The following is a 16754-nucleotide window of genomic DNA, read 5'->3' on the forward strand; positions in this document are numbered from 1 at the left end:
TCCAGCTCCCTTCATCAGTGACACCCGAAAATTTTCAATCCCCCAGTTCATCAATGAGCTTCAATGAGCAGCCCGTAGAGCAAGATTTCCTGGTTACTCCCCTTCAAGAATGTCTCCCCAACTTCATGACCCCCAGAGGCAGAGTTAGACGATTACAGCCCCTCAGGATCCCTCTAATCGCTAGCAATTCAAACCTGCACCAGTGTCCCCTACATCGTGCTCCGTGGTCACTGTGCCCCCCAAACCTTCCGTGGTCAGAGTTGCCCCAACTCCTGCATCCAGGTTACTGTGACACCAAAATATTGTTCCTCCTCTATCCTCAAACTCCGTTCCCTAGGTCACTGAGTCTGCGTAATTCTACCCTGGGACATTTTGCTCCCAAATTCTGTTCCCCAGTCCTAAAAGCCACAGGCCCAGCCAGTCAAATTCTGACCCCTCCCCCGCAGGGTGTCTCCCTGTTTTCCTTCCCTCCTCCCCAGTCCTCCCCCACCTCCTCGGCTGGAAGCAGTCAGGGCGCGGCGCCGAGACAGCGCCCGCCTCCGCCGCGGCCAATCAGCGATTGCCTCACGCCCCGCCCCCCACCGCCGCGGCCAATCCGCAGCAGCGATGCAGCTCCACCTCCACACCTGGGGGACTTACCCCCAACTGGGCCCCTCTCCCCACCTCGGGGAACCGAATCCGCTTCCTCCCAGCCCAGGAGTCCACGCCCCTTAGTTTCCTCCTCCCTCCTCCTCCCCAAACCCAGGAGTCCGGCCCCCAAGCCTTTCCTCACTCTGACCCGGGAGTTTCAACCCCGGCTTTCTCGTACATCAGGACTTTTGGCGCTGGCCACCCGCGGGCAGCAAGGTCAAAACTCCCTTTCCCTAAGGGCCAAGAATAAAGCGCAGATCTTTTTGCTTTACCTCCTCCAGCTTAATTTACTCTCCCCTACGGGCCTTCTTAATTAACGTGCTGGTGAAGCCGACCTGCAATACTTTTCCCAGGAGACCCTGGCTACAGGCTCCTGCTGCAAAGCCTGCCGGGAGTTTTAGTCCCTCAGGTCCAGGCCACGCGTGGGAATGCGTGGGGCTGGGTGGGGCGGGGGGACGGGGTCCTGGTGTGATAGGACTCATAAAGGGCCGAAAATAAATGTAACAATACCTTCCTCCTTCTGGCTGCAGAGCGCTTTTATGGGAACCTGTGCGGTGGTTTGGCACATTGGTAAGTGGTCTTGATGTCTAGAGTTGGGGGGCGAAACTGGAATTTGGGAGACTGAGTTTTGGGTGGGAGAGCCCTAGTCAGGGAAGCCCAAGTGGAAATGTGGGAGATCACGAAGGGATGGTGGGGGCCTCCACGGGGTCGCCCCGACCTGCCTTGCACCCATACCCCAGCTCCGCACCCCCAGTCACTAGCAGCTCAATCCCAGTGCAGAAGCTGGCTTCGGAGGCCAGGAACACAGCGGCAGCCCCCACCTCCGCTGGCTGGCCCATACGGCCCAGGGGCTGGGGAGAGACAAGGGGAAAAGGAGGGTCAAGAGGAGCCACCACCTGACCGCCACCCCCATGCCACCTGGCCCCGGCTCCCACTCCTACCTGGGCCAGCGTGCCCTCTCGGATTGTGACTGTGGGGTCAGGCGTTGAGGCTGCCAGCTCTTCCCACAGTGGGGTCCAGATGTTCCCTGGGGAGATGCTGGGGTGAGGTAGGAGGGGGGTCAGGGAAGTCTGCCGCAAACACTGCCTCTTGGGCTCACTCCCAGTCTTCCCAGCTCCCCCAGGAGGCTCTCAGCCCACGTGGAGCTGCTCACCAGTTGGCACGGACACCATATTGACTCTCATCCAGGGCCAAGGCTTTGGTCATGGCTGTTACTGCCCCCTGCAGAAGACGGGGCATGGAGAAAGTTCAGACCAGAGAAGATGAGGTTCCTTTTGTCCTCTCCTCCCAACCAGGGGGCATCAAGCAGGGGCATCAGAAGAGGGAAGTCACGCTCTCCCTGCAGGTTTCATTGGGCTGCACCAGGCTCTGTCTCTTGGGAGAGCCTTGATGTGTAACAACATGTCACAGGTGGCCATGCCTCAGGGCTGAGGTTCCTGAAGGAAGGGGCAGGGTACTTCCATGGTGTACCTTGGTGGCCACATAGGGAACCGCCTGGGACTGGCCAATTGCCCCGACCAGGCTGGAGATGTTGATGACATTCCCCCGGCTCTTGCGCAGGTGTGGGAGGGCGAGCTGGGGAGACAGCAGAGTAAGCCACCCAAGCCCCTGGATCTCCCCCTGCCCTGTTGAAATGCATCCTGATGACCATCTCCTGGGTATGCTCACTAGTTGATCTGGGTACCTGTAGGGACAGCAGCCAGGGTTTTGGGTGCACCTTCTCTGGTTTGCCCCAGGGTCTCTGGGTCTCATCCCTTAAGGAGTCTCTCCTTGTCTGGAAGGGATTTTTCTGACTCTTCTACTGCCTGCCTCTCTCTGTCTCTGCCTCCCCTGTGCCCTTGTCCCCCTCTCTCAGGGTCCCTGTGTCTCTCTCTAGGCCTTTGTATATTACTCAAAACTCCTGTCCATAACAAGATAGGAAAATGCAAGAGAGACCAAGATGGCTGCATATTTTACAAAAATGGGAGGAATCTCTTTTATCCGTGGAGGGGAAGATGGTTTCTCTGAGTTTTAGGGAAAGCTCTGTGGTCAGAATGTGACATGGGAAGACTTCATGAAATGTACTCCCTATTCTGCCAACAGAATTGGCAACCCCTGGCTATCCGGAAGTCCCTAAACTAACTCTCAACTCTCTCTCTCTCTCCCTTTCCTTCTCTCTCCCTCCCAGTCGGTCTCTCTGTTCTTCCATTACACATGACCTTGAATAAACTCAAATTCTATCCCTCCCCTTGCTTGCCTTGGGCAAGGACTGTTCCTGCCATGAAAGATTAATGGGCACAAGCTGGGTCACCCAAGGGATACTCAGAATGGGAAGCTAAATTAGCTCTCTCTCTCCGGTTCACCCCACCAGCTCTTTCTAACCTCCATTCCCTCAAAAACGGCCTCCACCCTGTCCTCAGTGCTGTATCTTCAAACACTCCCCGAGTTCCAACCTCAGGGCCTTTGCATTTGCTGTTCCCTCTGCCCAGAATGTTTCTCCTGACACAGCATGTGACTCACTCCTAGGGTGACCAACTTTCCCCAGTTTGCCCAGGACCGAAGGTTTTCTGGGGACATGGGACATTCATTCCACAGTTTCAGGGCTAAAGTGGAACAATACTATCCCCTCAGCAACTTCAAATCCTGTTCAAATGTCATCTTCTCAGTGAGGATTCCCTGACTGTTCTATTTAAAACTGCAACCTGCCTACCCCTGGGTCCCCAGCCCTCTTCCTGATTCCTTTTCCCTGTGTCACACACCTCCTTCTGACATGCCATATTTTTTTTTTACTTGCTTATTTGCTTATTCTGTGTCTCTCCCACCAGAATGCAAAAACCTACGAGGGACGATTGAAATTTCTTATTTTGATTCATCCCCCATACTAAGGTGTCTGGCACATAGTAGGTGTTCAATAAATATCTTTGTCATCAATGAATGAATTTATTGAGGATCTATTATGCACCTGCCCCTGTTCTCAGCTTTGTTTTTTTTTAAAATAAATTTATTTATTTATTTATTTCTGGCAGCGCTGGGTCTTCGTTGCTGCGCGTGGGCTTTCTCTAGTCACGGTGAGCGGGCGCTACTTTGCATTGCAGTACTCGGGCTTTTCATTGCGGTGGCTTCTCTTGTTGCTGAGCACGGGCTCTAGGCGCACGAGCTTCAGTAGTGTAGCACGTGGGCTCAGTAGTTGTGGCTCACGGGCTCTAGAGCGCAGGCTCAGTAGTTGGGGTGCACGGGCTTAGTTGCTCTGCGGCATGTGGGATCTTCCCGGACCAGGGCTCCAACCTGTGTCGCCTGCATTGGCAGGCGGATTCTTAACCACTGCTCCAGCAGGGAAGTCCTGTTCTCAGCTCTTTACACAGATTAGCTCATTTAATCCTCACGACAACCCTAAAATGAGGTCTAGTCGACAGCGCCTTCCTCCAGGTGAGGAGACTGAGGAGCGAAAGGGTGACTGATGCTCAGAGGGTCACGTGATTGGTCACGAGCCAGTATTTATGGCTTGGCTATCTGAGACCAAAACCCATAAGCAAATAAAAACTTCTGACAACTTGGGACTTCCCTGGCAGTCCAGTGGTTAAGACTCCACTATGCAGGGGGTACAAGTTCGATCCCTGCTCGGGGAGCTAAAATGCCACGTGCCTGGCAGCCAAAAAACCAAAACATAAAACAGAAGCAATATTGTAACAAATTCAATAAAGACTTTAAAAATGGTCCACATAAAAAAAAAAATCTTAAAAAAAAAAAAAAAAGAGGGCCTCCCTGGTGGCGCAGCGGTTGAGAGTCCGCCTGCCGATGCAGGGGACACGGGTTCATGCCCCGATCCGGGAAGATCCCACATGCCGCGGAGCAGCTGGGCCTGTGAGCCATGGCCGCTGAGCCTGCGCATCCGGAGCCAACGGGAGAGGCCACAACAGTGAGAGGCCCGCGTACCACAAAAAAAACAAAAGAAAAAAAAGAAACTTCTGACAACTCTAAATGTTCTCCCTGTCTCCCCTCACTCTCACCAGCCTTGAAACCCTGCCTCCCCAGGCCCTGCCCTGGCCATATTTCTCTCCTTAATCCTCATCCCTCCCTGCCCAGCTGTTTAATTCCCTCCCCTCCCCCAACCTGCAAAGGTGAGGTCCATGGGGGCTGAGACGGGTTTATTCACCACCCTTATCTCAGCACTGGGCACACAGCTAGCATTCAATAAATATTTGTCCCACGCTCCCTTCGGCCCCTTTCCAACCCTAACCCAGGCATTCCTTGGCAGGCATCCTCCCCCACTCCTCCTGCCAAGGTCGCCTGTACCTCTGTGTAGCTGCATCAAGGACCTGCTGGTAAGAGACCTGCTGACTCTCCCTGTCCCTCCTTCCCTTCCTCCCTTCAGGCGCCCAATTTGAAACAGCCTGGCTTGCTCAGAGAACTCCTGCAGGCTCTCCCTGGCCTGACTCCAGGTCTCCTAAATGTTCAGGTTCCTGCGTCTGCTTCTCGCTCTCTGCGCCCTGCCGTGGAAACCCCCCACTTTGCTGGGTTTCCACCAGCATCTCCTAAATCTCCCTTGGAGCCCCCTTCTGGAGCTCCTGACCTGGCCCCCTCGGGCATTTTCATCTCCGTGTCTTGAGTGCAAAACTTACCCCATTGTCCCCCCCTAAAATCTGCCCCTCTTCCTGGTTCCCAGCCTCTGACATGGGGCTCGCTCCCACCCAGTTTCTCAAGCCGGAGACCCGGGAGATCTGGGGGTCTTCCGGAGCCTCCCTCACCCTCAGTTCCTCATCAGACCCATCACCAAGGAGCTCTTGAATCTCTACAATTCCCTCCGCCTCGTTAATTCATTTCACAAACATTTCGTGAGGACCTATTATGTGCCAGGTACTGGGGTAAATGCAGGAAACAAGACCGGGAGAGATTTCTGCCCTCATGGAGCCCAAGTTCCATGGGGAGGCAGCAAGAAACAGATCCAAGTGCACTATGGAATGTTCTAGAGTGTAATTAGGGATATGAAACAAGAAGGAGAGCAGGAGGAGGGGGAATGGGAGTGTTGGGCTGGGTGCAGTTTCAAACAGGGTGCCCAAAGGAGGGCTTTGGGAAGGTGAGATTTGAGCTTCTTTTTTTCATTCTTTTTTTTGGGGCCTCTCCTCACAGTTTGCGGGATCTTATTTCCTGGACCAGGGATTGAACCTGTCCATGCCCCCTGCAGTGGAAGCGTGGAGTCTTAACCACTGGACTGCCAGGGAAGTCCCAGAATTGAGCATTTTGAGTCCAGATGTGAGCTGTAGGCATTTCTTAGAGAAAACCATGCTGGGCAGAGGGAACAGCGAGTGCAAAGGTCCTGAGGCAGAACCAGGCTGGGTGTGTTTGGCAGCCAGGAGGCCACTGCGGTGGGAAGTGAGATCAGAGGAGCAACAGGGGCCAGAGTGTGTGAGGCCTTGAAGGCCATCTCTTCTCACGTGCACAAGTACGATCATCTCCTGATACGAATTCTCACCCCACTTTGCCCACAGATTTGTTCCTCATACAAGAGACAGAATGACCTGTTACTACTAATGATCTGTTATCTGTTAGTATTAATGGGCTCACATCACTTCCTTGCTCAGGTATCTTCTATGGCTTCCTATTGCTCTTGAGGTCAAGACCAGATGCCTCAGCATGGCCATCCAAGCCTGATATATCTGCCCCCCAACGCCTTCCTGTACCACCCCCTTCACTCACTGCACTCAGCACCTTGAGAGCTCCTAACTCTCTCCCACGGCCAGGCCTCTGCACAGGCTGTTCTCTGCCAGGAACACCTGCATCTCCGTGTAGCTCCATCAAGGACCCACTGGACTCTTAATGGCCTGACTCCCTCCCTTTGCCCCACCTCTCCCCTAGTTAATGTCATTCATGTTTCACTTCCTCCAAAAAGCCTACCCTGACCCCCAGAACAAACCAGCACCAGAACACACTCACCCATATAAACTCACCTCTTGTTTATTTAGTAACACTCGGCTGCCCCATGACTATAAACTCCACAAGGGCAAAGACCACGTGGTGTATCCCCAGCACCTACGAATGCTTGGTCAGTCTTTGATGACTAAATAGATGAACGAATGGATAGGTTTCTAAGAACCAATCCAGCTCTGAGAGTCTACAATGGACACTCCTGTGCTCAAACATCTTCTGTGATCCCTACTGACAAGATCTCATTTCCTTAACTATATAAATATCCCTAATTCCTCTCTTGTTTTCTCTAGCCTAGGGAATGGCTAACTTTAGCTTGTGTCAGAATCCACCAGGGAGGCCAAAGACCCAGAGATTCTGATTCAGGAGGCCTGGGGTCCCAGAATCAACACTTAAAGAGCTTTCAAGGGAGACTGGTGGTGGTGATGATGATGGTGATGAAGGTAATGATGATAATGATGGGGGGATGATGGCAATGATGGTGAAGATGGTAATATGATGATTTAATAATGATGACAAAGATGGCAGTGATGGTTATAATGATGATGATGGTGATGATGGCAATGATGGTGAAGATGGTAATGATGGTGGTAAATGATGACAATGATGATGATGGCAGTCATGGTGGTGATGGGAATGATGGTGATGATGGTTATAATGATGATGATGGTGATGATGGTGGTAATGGCAATTATGGTAAAGATGGTCATGATGATGGTGGTAAATAATGATGATGATAATGGTGATGGTAGTGATGGTGGTGATGGTTACAATGATGATGACGGCAATGATGGTGAAGATGGTAATGATGATGGTTTAATAATGATGACAGTGATGGTGATGGGAATCATGGTGGTGATGATTATAATGATGAGGGTGGTGATGGCAATGATGATGATGGTAATCATGGTGATGATGATGATGGTGATGATGGCAATGATGGGAATGATGGTGATGATGATGATGGTGGTGATGGTTATAATGATGACAATGGCGATAATGGCAGCAACTTACACATGTTGACAAATTTCTTTACAACAGGCACTGGGATAGAGGCAGGAAGAAGTAGACAAAAGTCTCTGCCCTCTGGAAAACCAAATGCAATCGGCAGACTTTGGAGCTTGGTGTGAACAAACCAACTATAATAAGACATTTGGGAACAAGTAGGTGAATTTAAATAGGGCTTGGGTATTAAGAAATTACTGTTAATTTTCTTAGGAGATCTAATAGTAATTTGGTCATGTAAAAAAGTCTTAATTTTAATTATTAACATGAAGTTAAATGGTTTTTTTTTTTGGTCACCCCACACTGCTTGCAGGATCTTAGTCCCCAGAGCAGGGATTGAACCCAGGCCCTTGGCAGTGAACGCACAGAGCCCTAACCACTGGACCACCAGGGAAGACCCCCAAATGTTTTCTTTTTTCTTTTTTTTTTTTTTTCCGGTACGCAGGCCTCTCACTGTTGTGGCCTCTCCTGTTGCGGAGCACAGGCTCCGGATGCGCAGGCTCAGCGGCCATGGCTCACGGGCCCAGCCGCTCTGCGGCATGTGGGATCTTCCCAGACCGGGGCACGAACCCGTGTCCCCTGCATCGGCAGGCAGACTCTCAACCACTGCGCCACCAGGGAAGCCCCCAAATGTATTTTTAAGTTAAAACAATATTTGGCTCTCCCTTGCCTCTTAGATGGAGGGATAACTGAGGTGCATGTTTCTCGCTGAATCCCAGAGTGCCCCCAGGGGATGGTGACCCACCTGGTGGCAACTTGCTTGGTGACGCCCTTCATCAGCTGCCTGGCAACTACTCCCCAGGCTGAAGGAAGCGATTCCTGGGATCGCCTTCCATCCATCCTGCCTTTCAATCCCTACCTGGACTCTGCTTCTGGGGGAACCCCGACTAACACAGGTGTGGCCACGGTACCATGATAAGAATTCTAATAATCTGAATAAGAAAGTCTCTAGATTAGCTAAGATCATGATATCAATGTTAATGTTACTATCATGGTGTAAGAGAATGTTCTAGTTTTTAGGAAATACCCTCCAAAGCACTGAAGGGTAAATAGACATCATGCTTGCAACTTACTCTCAAATAGAGAGATAGAATAAAGCAAATTTGGTAAAATGTTAACAACGGAGTCTGCATATACAGGACTCCTCTGTATTATCCGGGCAATAAGTCTTAAATTATGTCAAAATAAAAATAAATAAACGTTCTAATCCATTGGTAGTATTTATGAAGTTCTTACTAATGAAATTATATGATGTCCGGGTAGGGGATGGCAGGAGGCAATGGATAGAACAAGCTTAACAAAATGCTTATAATTGCTAAAGGGAGATGGAGATGGAGGTTCTCCTGTTCTTAAAATACACCCAGGTGGTTTCTGCCCCAGCGCCTTTGCACACTCTTTTGGCAAGTGAAACACCCTGTGTCCTACTTCTCTACTTCCTTCCCTCCCATTCAAGGTTCAGCTCAAACTTCACCTTTTCCCTTCTACTTCTCCCAGGATTCATTTGCCCAATATGTATCTCAGAGACTGCAAACTGAGTGAGGTAGATTGGCCGCAAGAAACAGAGTGGGGCAAGGTTTGCGATAAACAATAATACCTTGCAGACAGTAACCTCTGTGCCAGGTATGTTCTAAGGGCTTTGTGGGTATTTAATTTAATCTCATTCAATTCTCAGGACAACGCCGTGAATTACTACCACTATTAGCCTCCTTCTACAGATGAGAAAACCTAGGTGCAGAGAGACTGAGAATCTTGCCTGATGTTACAAGTAGGAAGTGACAGAGAACCCAGGCAGGTGGACCCCAGATCTAGACCCTCACGTGAGGCTTCTGCACCAGCCACTCACAGGTAACAGAGTCGGGAGGCCAAGGAGGGAGAGCTGGGGAATGGGGTACAGTGGGGAGCCAGGCCACATTTAGCAGACTGTTGCCCTTGCCATGGGTCCAGTTGGCCAACTTTTCAAGAGAAACCAGAAATCCAGTTGTTTGTGAGAAATTTCTCTCTTTTTAAAAATGCTGGCAATTAATGAGGGAAGGAGAGAAAGAAAAAAAAAACCACACACACGGGAAGCCCCTGGTGGTCCAGTGGTTAAGGATCCGTGCTTCCAATGCAAGGAGCTCAGGTTCGGTCCGTGGTGGGGCAGCTAAGATCTCACATGCTGCCGGCACAGCCAAGGAAGGGAAAAACAAATACACACACGCACATACGCTTTACGGGCTGTGGTGTGTGCGTGCCTTATTGTACAGAGGTGCCAATATTATTATTATTATATTATTATTATTATTATTATTTTGGCCGCGTACCACTGACTTGCGGGATCTTAGTTCCCAGACCAGGGATTGAACCCGTGCCCTCCGCAGTGAAAGCGCGCAGTCCTAACCACTGGACCGCCAGGGAATTCCCAGGAGGTGCCAATCTTAGAAGGTGAACAGAAACTGGGGACAGGAGCCAGGGTTGATTGGTTGAGAGACAGATTATCCAACTGCCTGGGGATATTTCACCTGGATCTCGGATGAGATCTGGGGAAGCACCTGAGCTTCTCCACACAGGTGACCCCTGACCCACTCCGTGCCCCCTCCCCTCTGTTCACATTCGCTTTCCTGAGCTCCTCTAGCCTCAAGCTGGTGCGCTCCAAACTGATGTCTCCAGGCCTCAACCTTTGCCCTAGACCCATGGCCCACACGCAGATGTCTGGTGGGCATCTCTCACTCGACAGCCCCCCACCCCGCCTGCTCCTCCCCAGGCTTCCCCAGGGCAGCAGATGGCAACGCCTTCCTGCCCATTGCTGGGGATTGGGGTTGGGGGAAACAAACAAACAAACAAAAACCCCACCCACTCCTTTCTTTCTCAAGTCTGCCGCCGCATCTAGTCTATAAGGAAATCTTAACAAGTCTACCTTTAAAATGCATCCAGGGATTTCCCTGGTGGTCCAGTGGTTAAGAATCCGCCTTCCAATGCAGGGAACTCGAGTTCGATCCCTGATCAGGGAACTAAGATCCCACATGCCACAGGGCAACTAAGCCCACGTGCCACAACTAGAGAGCCCTAACACCGCAACTACTGAGACTGTGCGCTCTGGAGTCCCAGCATCACAACTAGAGAGAAGCCTGCAAGCAGCAATGAAGAGCCCTCTCGCTGCAACGAAGATCCCGTGAGCCGCAACTAAGGCCCGAGGCAGCCAAATAAAAATAAATAAATAAATAAATAAACAGAAAAACTTATGGAAAAAAATGTATGCAGAATCAGACCACTTCTCACCAAATCCATAGCCACCAGCCTGGTGGGATCCAACATCACCTCCTCTGGCCTGGACCATCCCATCGTCACCTCCTCACTGGCTTCCTGGCCTCTGCCCTTGCCCCCCACTTTGTTCCCCACCCGGCCACCAGAGGGCACCAGATCCCACTACGGCAGTTCGAGTTCCTCTGCTCCGAACACTCTATGGCTCCCAGCTCAGGCAGTGTCAAAGCCAAGTCCTCTCCGCGGTTTACAAGACCCAGCACGATCTGCCCTCAACTTCCAGCCTCTCCCTGCTTCGTCTGCTTCAGTCACGCTGCCTTCCTCGCTGTCCCTCCTACACGCCAAGCACTCCCACCCCAGGACCTTTGCACTGGCTGTTCCTCTGCTGGACCACAATTGCCCACATACCTCCTTGGGGTCTTGACTCAAATGTCACCTCTTAGAGAAGCCTTCTGACCACCCACCCTGTCTAAAAGAGCACACAGATACACACTTAAAAAACAAAAAAAAAACCTTATCTAGTAAAGATCATACTGAATTATTTTATTTATGGGTGAAATAATGATATCTCAGATTTGCTTTCAAATAATCCAGAAAAGGTAAAGAAAAGAAAAAGTGAGGAGTCAACATGAAGCAAGAATGACAGAATGGGGGCTTCCCTGGTGGCGCAGTGGTTAAGAATCCGCCTGCCAATGCAGGGGACACAAGTTTGATCCCTGGTCCGGGAAGATCCCACATGCCGCGGAGCAACTAAGCCCGTGTGCCACAACTACTGAGCCCGCACGCTCTAGGGCCCGTGCTCCGCAACAAAGAGAAGCCACCGCAATGAGGAGCCCACATACTGCAACAAAGAGTAGCCCCCGCTCGCCACAACTGGAGAAAGCCGGCGCGCGGCAATGAAGACCCAACGCAGCCAAAAATAAATAAATAAATAAACTATTTAAAAAAAGTATTCTAATGGGGAATTCCCTGGCGTTCTAGTGGTTAGGAGTCTGTGCTTCCACTGCAGGAAGCACGGGTTTGATCCCTGGTCAGGGAACAAAGATCCTACAAGTCCCACGGCACAGCAAAAAAAAAAGTATTATGATGATAAATTAAATAAATAAATAAAAAGTACTTTGATGAAAATAAGTTATCATAGAGAACGAATATGTACATGTACATGTAGGTGCCATATGAGCAAGAGTAGTCAGGAAAGGCCTTTCTGAAGAGATGGTATTTGAACTGAGATAGTAAGTAGGAGGCGATTTGGGGAAGATTCAGAGGAAAGGCGCAGAGGTAGAAGGAGATACTCTTTTTTTTTTTTTTTTTTTTTGCAGTACGCGGGCCCCTCACTGCTGTGGCCTCTCCCATTGCGGAGCACAGGCTCCAGACGCGCAGGCTCAGCGGCCATGGCTCACGGGCCCAGCCGCTCCGGGGCACGAACCCGTGTCCCCTGCATCGGCAGGTGGACTCTCAACCACTGCGCCACCAGGGAAGCCTGAAGGAGATACTCTTTGCTCCTAATAGCTATTCACTGGGTAGCAAAGCTGTGACTGTCTATTACTGATTCCTTGTCCTAACTCCTTTCTTCAGATCCTTAACATCCCCCACCACTACCACCACACCACTTTGGAAGGTTCTGGAAGGTTCCTAAGAAGACTGGGCTATGTAGCAACACAGGTAGCTTTGGCCAGATGTAGGGATCTGCATGCATTTCTTTTCTACAAAAATGTAGTCCTTCTGGAATAAGATCAAAGCAAGGCACAGAAAACATTTGGCTCTGAGACCAAGTGGGTCTGACACTCTCACTGTCAGGCGGCTGCTCACCTTGGTCACGGTGTACGTCCCCAGCAGGTTCAGCTCCAACAGCTGCCGGAAGCCCTGGGCAGAGGTCTCCTCGGGCCACTGCGGAGGTGGATCTAAGGGTGGGGGTGGAAGAGAGGGAGAGGAGAGGATGAGGGAACCATGAAGACAGGAGAGCAGGGAAGGGAAATAGGCATGCGGGGTGCAGGGCGGGAGGAGTGGCAGACAAGAGGGTCAAGGGTCCCAAAAAGGAAAGGAGGCTGCATAGTGGTTACTAAAAAGTCTCAAAACTGGATTAAGAAGATGTGGTTTGTATGTACACTTGGAATATTAGCCTTAAAAGAAAGAATGGGGGCTTCCCTGGTCGCGCAGTGGTTGAGAGTCCGCCTGCCGATGCAGAGGACACGGGTTCGTGCCCCGGTGCGGGAGGATCCCACATGCCACGGAGCGACTGGGCCCGTGAGCCATGGCCGCTTAGCCTGTGAGTCCGCAGCCTGTGCTCCGCAATGGGAGAGGCCACAGCAGTGAGAGGCCCACGTACCACAAAAAAAAAAAAAAAAAAGAGTCAAAGTGGATGAAGGGACGGAGAGATGGGAAACAAGACCATGGAAAGTTAATGAAATATTGGATTATTCCTCCTGGAGACCCAGGGCTTATGGCCTTGCTTCCTTCAGAGAACGGTTCAAACATCTTCAGAGACTCCACCCCAGATCCTCTGTACAAAACAGCCCCTGCCATTCTCTAAGCCCTCAATCAGATTTATTTTTCTTCATAGCCTTTATCACTACCAGACATGCTAATATATACAATCAATTATCCTTATTCGAGGCAGCTATAGTCCACAAAGTCACAGCGAACACTGAATTAGTGACTATTGACCCACTGCTCCTAGGGGAAATACATATATATAATATTACATTATAACATATACATGCTATTAACTGAAAGTTTGTGTCCCTCCCCCAAATTCCATATGTTAAAATCCTAACCTCCAATGTGATGGTATTTGTAGGTGGGGTTCTGTGGGAGTTAAGTCATGAGGATGGCTCCCTCTTTTTTTTTTTTTTGCGGTACGCAGGCCTCTCACTGCTGTGGCCTCTCCCATTGCGGAGCACAGGCTCCGGACGCGCAGGCTCAGTGGCCATGGCTCACAGGCCCAGCCGCTCCGTGGCATGTGGGATTTTCCCGGACCGGGGCACGAACCCATGTCCCCTGCATCGGCAGGCGGACTCTCAACCACTGCGCCACCAGGGAAGCCTGATGGCTCCCTCTTGAATGGGATTAGTGCCCTTATAAAAGAGACCCCCGTGAGGTCCTTCCTTCCTTCCACCATGTGAGGCCCCAGCAAGCAGGCCCTCACCAGACACCAAATCTGCTTCTGACTTGATCTTGGACTTTCCAGCCTCTAGAACTGTGAGAAATAAATGTTTGTCGTTTAAACCACCCAGTCCATGGTATTTCTGTTATAGCAGCATGAACAGACTAAGACAGGACATATATGTGTATGTATATATGTACATATGTATATAGTTATATGGCTATCTAACATAAATATTATAATCTTAAATCCTAAAAACAACCCATACTGGCAGACTCTATTTTATTTATTTTGCAAATACAGAAGTGTTAAGTGACTTGCCCGAGGCTGCCCTACTCACAGATGCCAGAGCGGGGATTCAAACCCATCCAGCTGGCCTCAGAGGGAGCTCCTTACAGACACTGCCCTCTCCCGTCTCCACCTCTGGGCATCTCTCTGTTTGAAAGCTAAACCCAGAGGGCAGAGCATCACCATGTTTGACCTTAGCTGGGAACATGTGCTACAGGCAACTCAAATTTTTGCCTCTCTGCGCATGTCCGTGAATACCGGGAAAGCACAGTGAGTACTGATTCTGGGGTTACAACCCACCCTGCAAGGAGGTGAGTTCGCAAATAGGAATCCGCAAATAATGAGGATTAACTGTATCTGTCTTTTCTGATCTATTTTCTTACTCTACAATGTGAATCCCATGAGGACAGGAATGCTTGGTCAGTTTTGTTCACTGCTAAATCCCCAGTCCCTAGGACAGAATGTGGGGCATAGTAGATGCTCAATAAATATCTGTTGAAAGGCTCAAGGACACAGAGAGAAAGGATGCACTAGTATCTGCCGTCTCTAAATTCTTACAACAGAGAAGGGAAGTGCAGCCCAGAGAGGGTAAGTCAATTGCTCTAAGTTGCCCAGCCAATAAGAGAGGCTTCTTTCTACCATGGCCTTGCTGTGTGACCCCAGTCCAATCAGTTCACCTTTCTGAGCCTCGGTTTACCAATGTGAGGCATTCTTATGAATGGTAAGCATGAAGCTGATGGCAATTTCCCTTCAAAGCCTCCACACCAAGCCCTATAGACCATGTGTAGAGAGTACATCATCTCAGTCATCAGTCTCACTTCATAAGTAAGAAACTGAGGCTACAAGATGGCAGCTATTTGCCCAAGACAGTTCCGGTAATTATGAGGCTGAGCAGTTACACTATTCAATACCCACAACAACCCTATAATGATGACAAGGGTGGTGATTTTCATTTTAGAGATCTAGAAACGGATGCTCAAAAGGGCTAAGGGCACAGGCCTGGGGGCACACAGCAGGGATGGAACAGAGCCAGCATTGGGGTGGGAAGCCAGGAGGTGGGTTGACACCAGTGGAGAACAGCCCTCAGGACTCATGACTCACGGTAGCCAGCGCTGTTGACTACACAATCCAGGCGGCCGAAATGGTGGATGGTCTCAGAAATGAGGGTCTGGAGAGAAAGATATCTTGTGAGTGAGCAGTGACCAGGCCTTTTGGAGCCGAGGGTCCAAAAGCGAGGTGGGGACAGGAGTCACAGCTGAGGGGCCAGAGACCAGAGGGCTGGTGACATTCACACTGTGGTCACTACTCCAGAGACCTGGGGCTGGGGTGCGGGGGCAGATGTCAGAGATACTGGCTAAAGAGAAGGACTAGAAACCCCGAGGAAAGAGAAAAACTCTTACAGAAAGAGACCCACTGTGGGGAATTTATTTGTCCCAATCCACATGACAGGTGTGACAAGAGCCTTGAAGGAGTGGGAGATAAAGGAGAATCTTCCTAGGAGACACAGGACCTGGCCAGCAGAGTTAGGGAAAACCTTGAAATGATACTGAGCTGAAACCTCTGGGGCGGGTACAAGTTAGCCAGAAGGGGGAAAAGCAGAGGGAACAGCATGTGCAAAAGCCTGGGGCGGGGTGGAGAAACAATTGGAGATACCGGGGGTAGGGACAGAAAATACGCTCACCCTCACATCTTCTCCCTGAGTCACATCACAGAGCAGAAAGACAGTGCCAGGAAGCTCCCGCTCCAGCGCCCGACCCCCGGACTCTGCAGGAAGAGAAGGGCTGGGGGTCTGGACTCTTGGGTCTGAGGGAGGAAGGGTCTGGGGGCCTGGACTCCTCCTGGAGGGGTGGGGGTGAGGACTGAGGGACCCTCACTCACCATCTTTGTCACAGATAACCACTTGGGCACCGCTTTCCACTGGGGATGGGAAGAGAACTGGTTACCCCAGCACAGGCCTTTGCGAAGCCCTCTGCTGCCCTCTAGTGGCCACCTGAAGTGGGGCCGTCTCCCACTATGCTCCCCTCGTGACCCCAAAGTCTCATGATAATCCCCTAGGACAAAGGGCAGAAGTTTTGACACATATTCTCCTTGGCTGCTCCAGGTGCTTGCTGGAGCTCCTGAGCCTCCATCCCTGGGTTCCAGAGTAAACCCTAAATCTGTAAGAGGCATGTTCCCCCAAACCACCCGTTTTGTAGCTATTACTGAGACCCGCCGAAAGGGAGTCAATGGCGTTTGGAAATCCGCCGAAATCTCAGGCCCCAGGCTACCACTGCCTATCTTTTCATTAACTTTGCAAATAGGATTTTATAAGATAAGAATCTAGATTCCAGTACAGAAGACACTTCTTTCCACACCCATTAATTAGCCCCCCAGGGTCCCTCCTCTCCCAGACTCCCAATATTCAGAGCCAGCCAGACCCCACTCACCGAAGGCTCGAACGATCCCGGCTCCGATGCCGCGCCCGCCCCCGGTCACGACGACCACCTTCCCAGCATAGCGCGTTCCCGTTGCCATTCTGCGTGAAACTCTCTCCCTCTGTTACTCACTCCAGGCTTCTATCCACCTCAAAGTCCGGTGAGGTCGTGGGGTC

The 16754-nt window shown here is 50.8% G+C and overlaps 1 protein-coding gene across 1 annotated transcript; it reads right to left on the minus strand.

Annotated features, from left to right (window-relative positions):
• Nucleotides 1-1307: 1307 nt before the first annotated feature.
• On the minus strand, nucleotides 1308-16678 carry HSD17B14 (hydroxysteroid 17-beta dehydrogenase 14; the record flags this gene model as incomplete). Its single annotated transcript, XM_079723933.1, has 9 exons — nucleotides 1308-1481; nucleotides 1572-1668; nucleotides 1784-1851; nucleotides 2101-2205; nucleotides 12583-12674; nucleotides 15266-15332; nucleotides 15846-15928; nucleotides 16043-16081; nucleotides 16591-16678. 9 exons carry the CDS (start codon nucleotides 16676-16678, stop codon nucleotides 1308-1310), a joined length of 813 nt encoding a protein of 270 aa, XP_079580059.1.
• Nucleotides 16679-16754: the final 76 nt, after the last annotated feature.

Source organism: Hyperoodon ampullatus (genome assembly GCF_949752795.1).
Source record: "Hyperoodon ampullatus genome assembly, chromosome: 18".
In the NCBI taxonomy this organism is placed as follows: Eukaryota; Metazoa; Chordata; class Mammalia; order Artiodactyla; family Ziphiidae; genus Hyperoodon; species Hyperoodon ampullatus.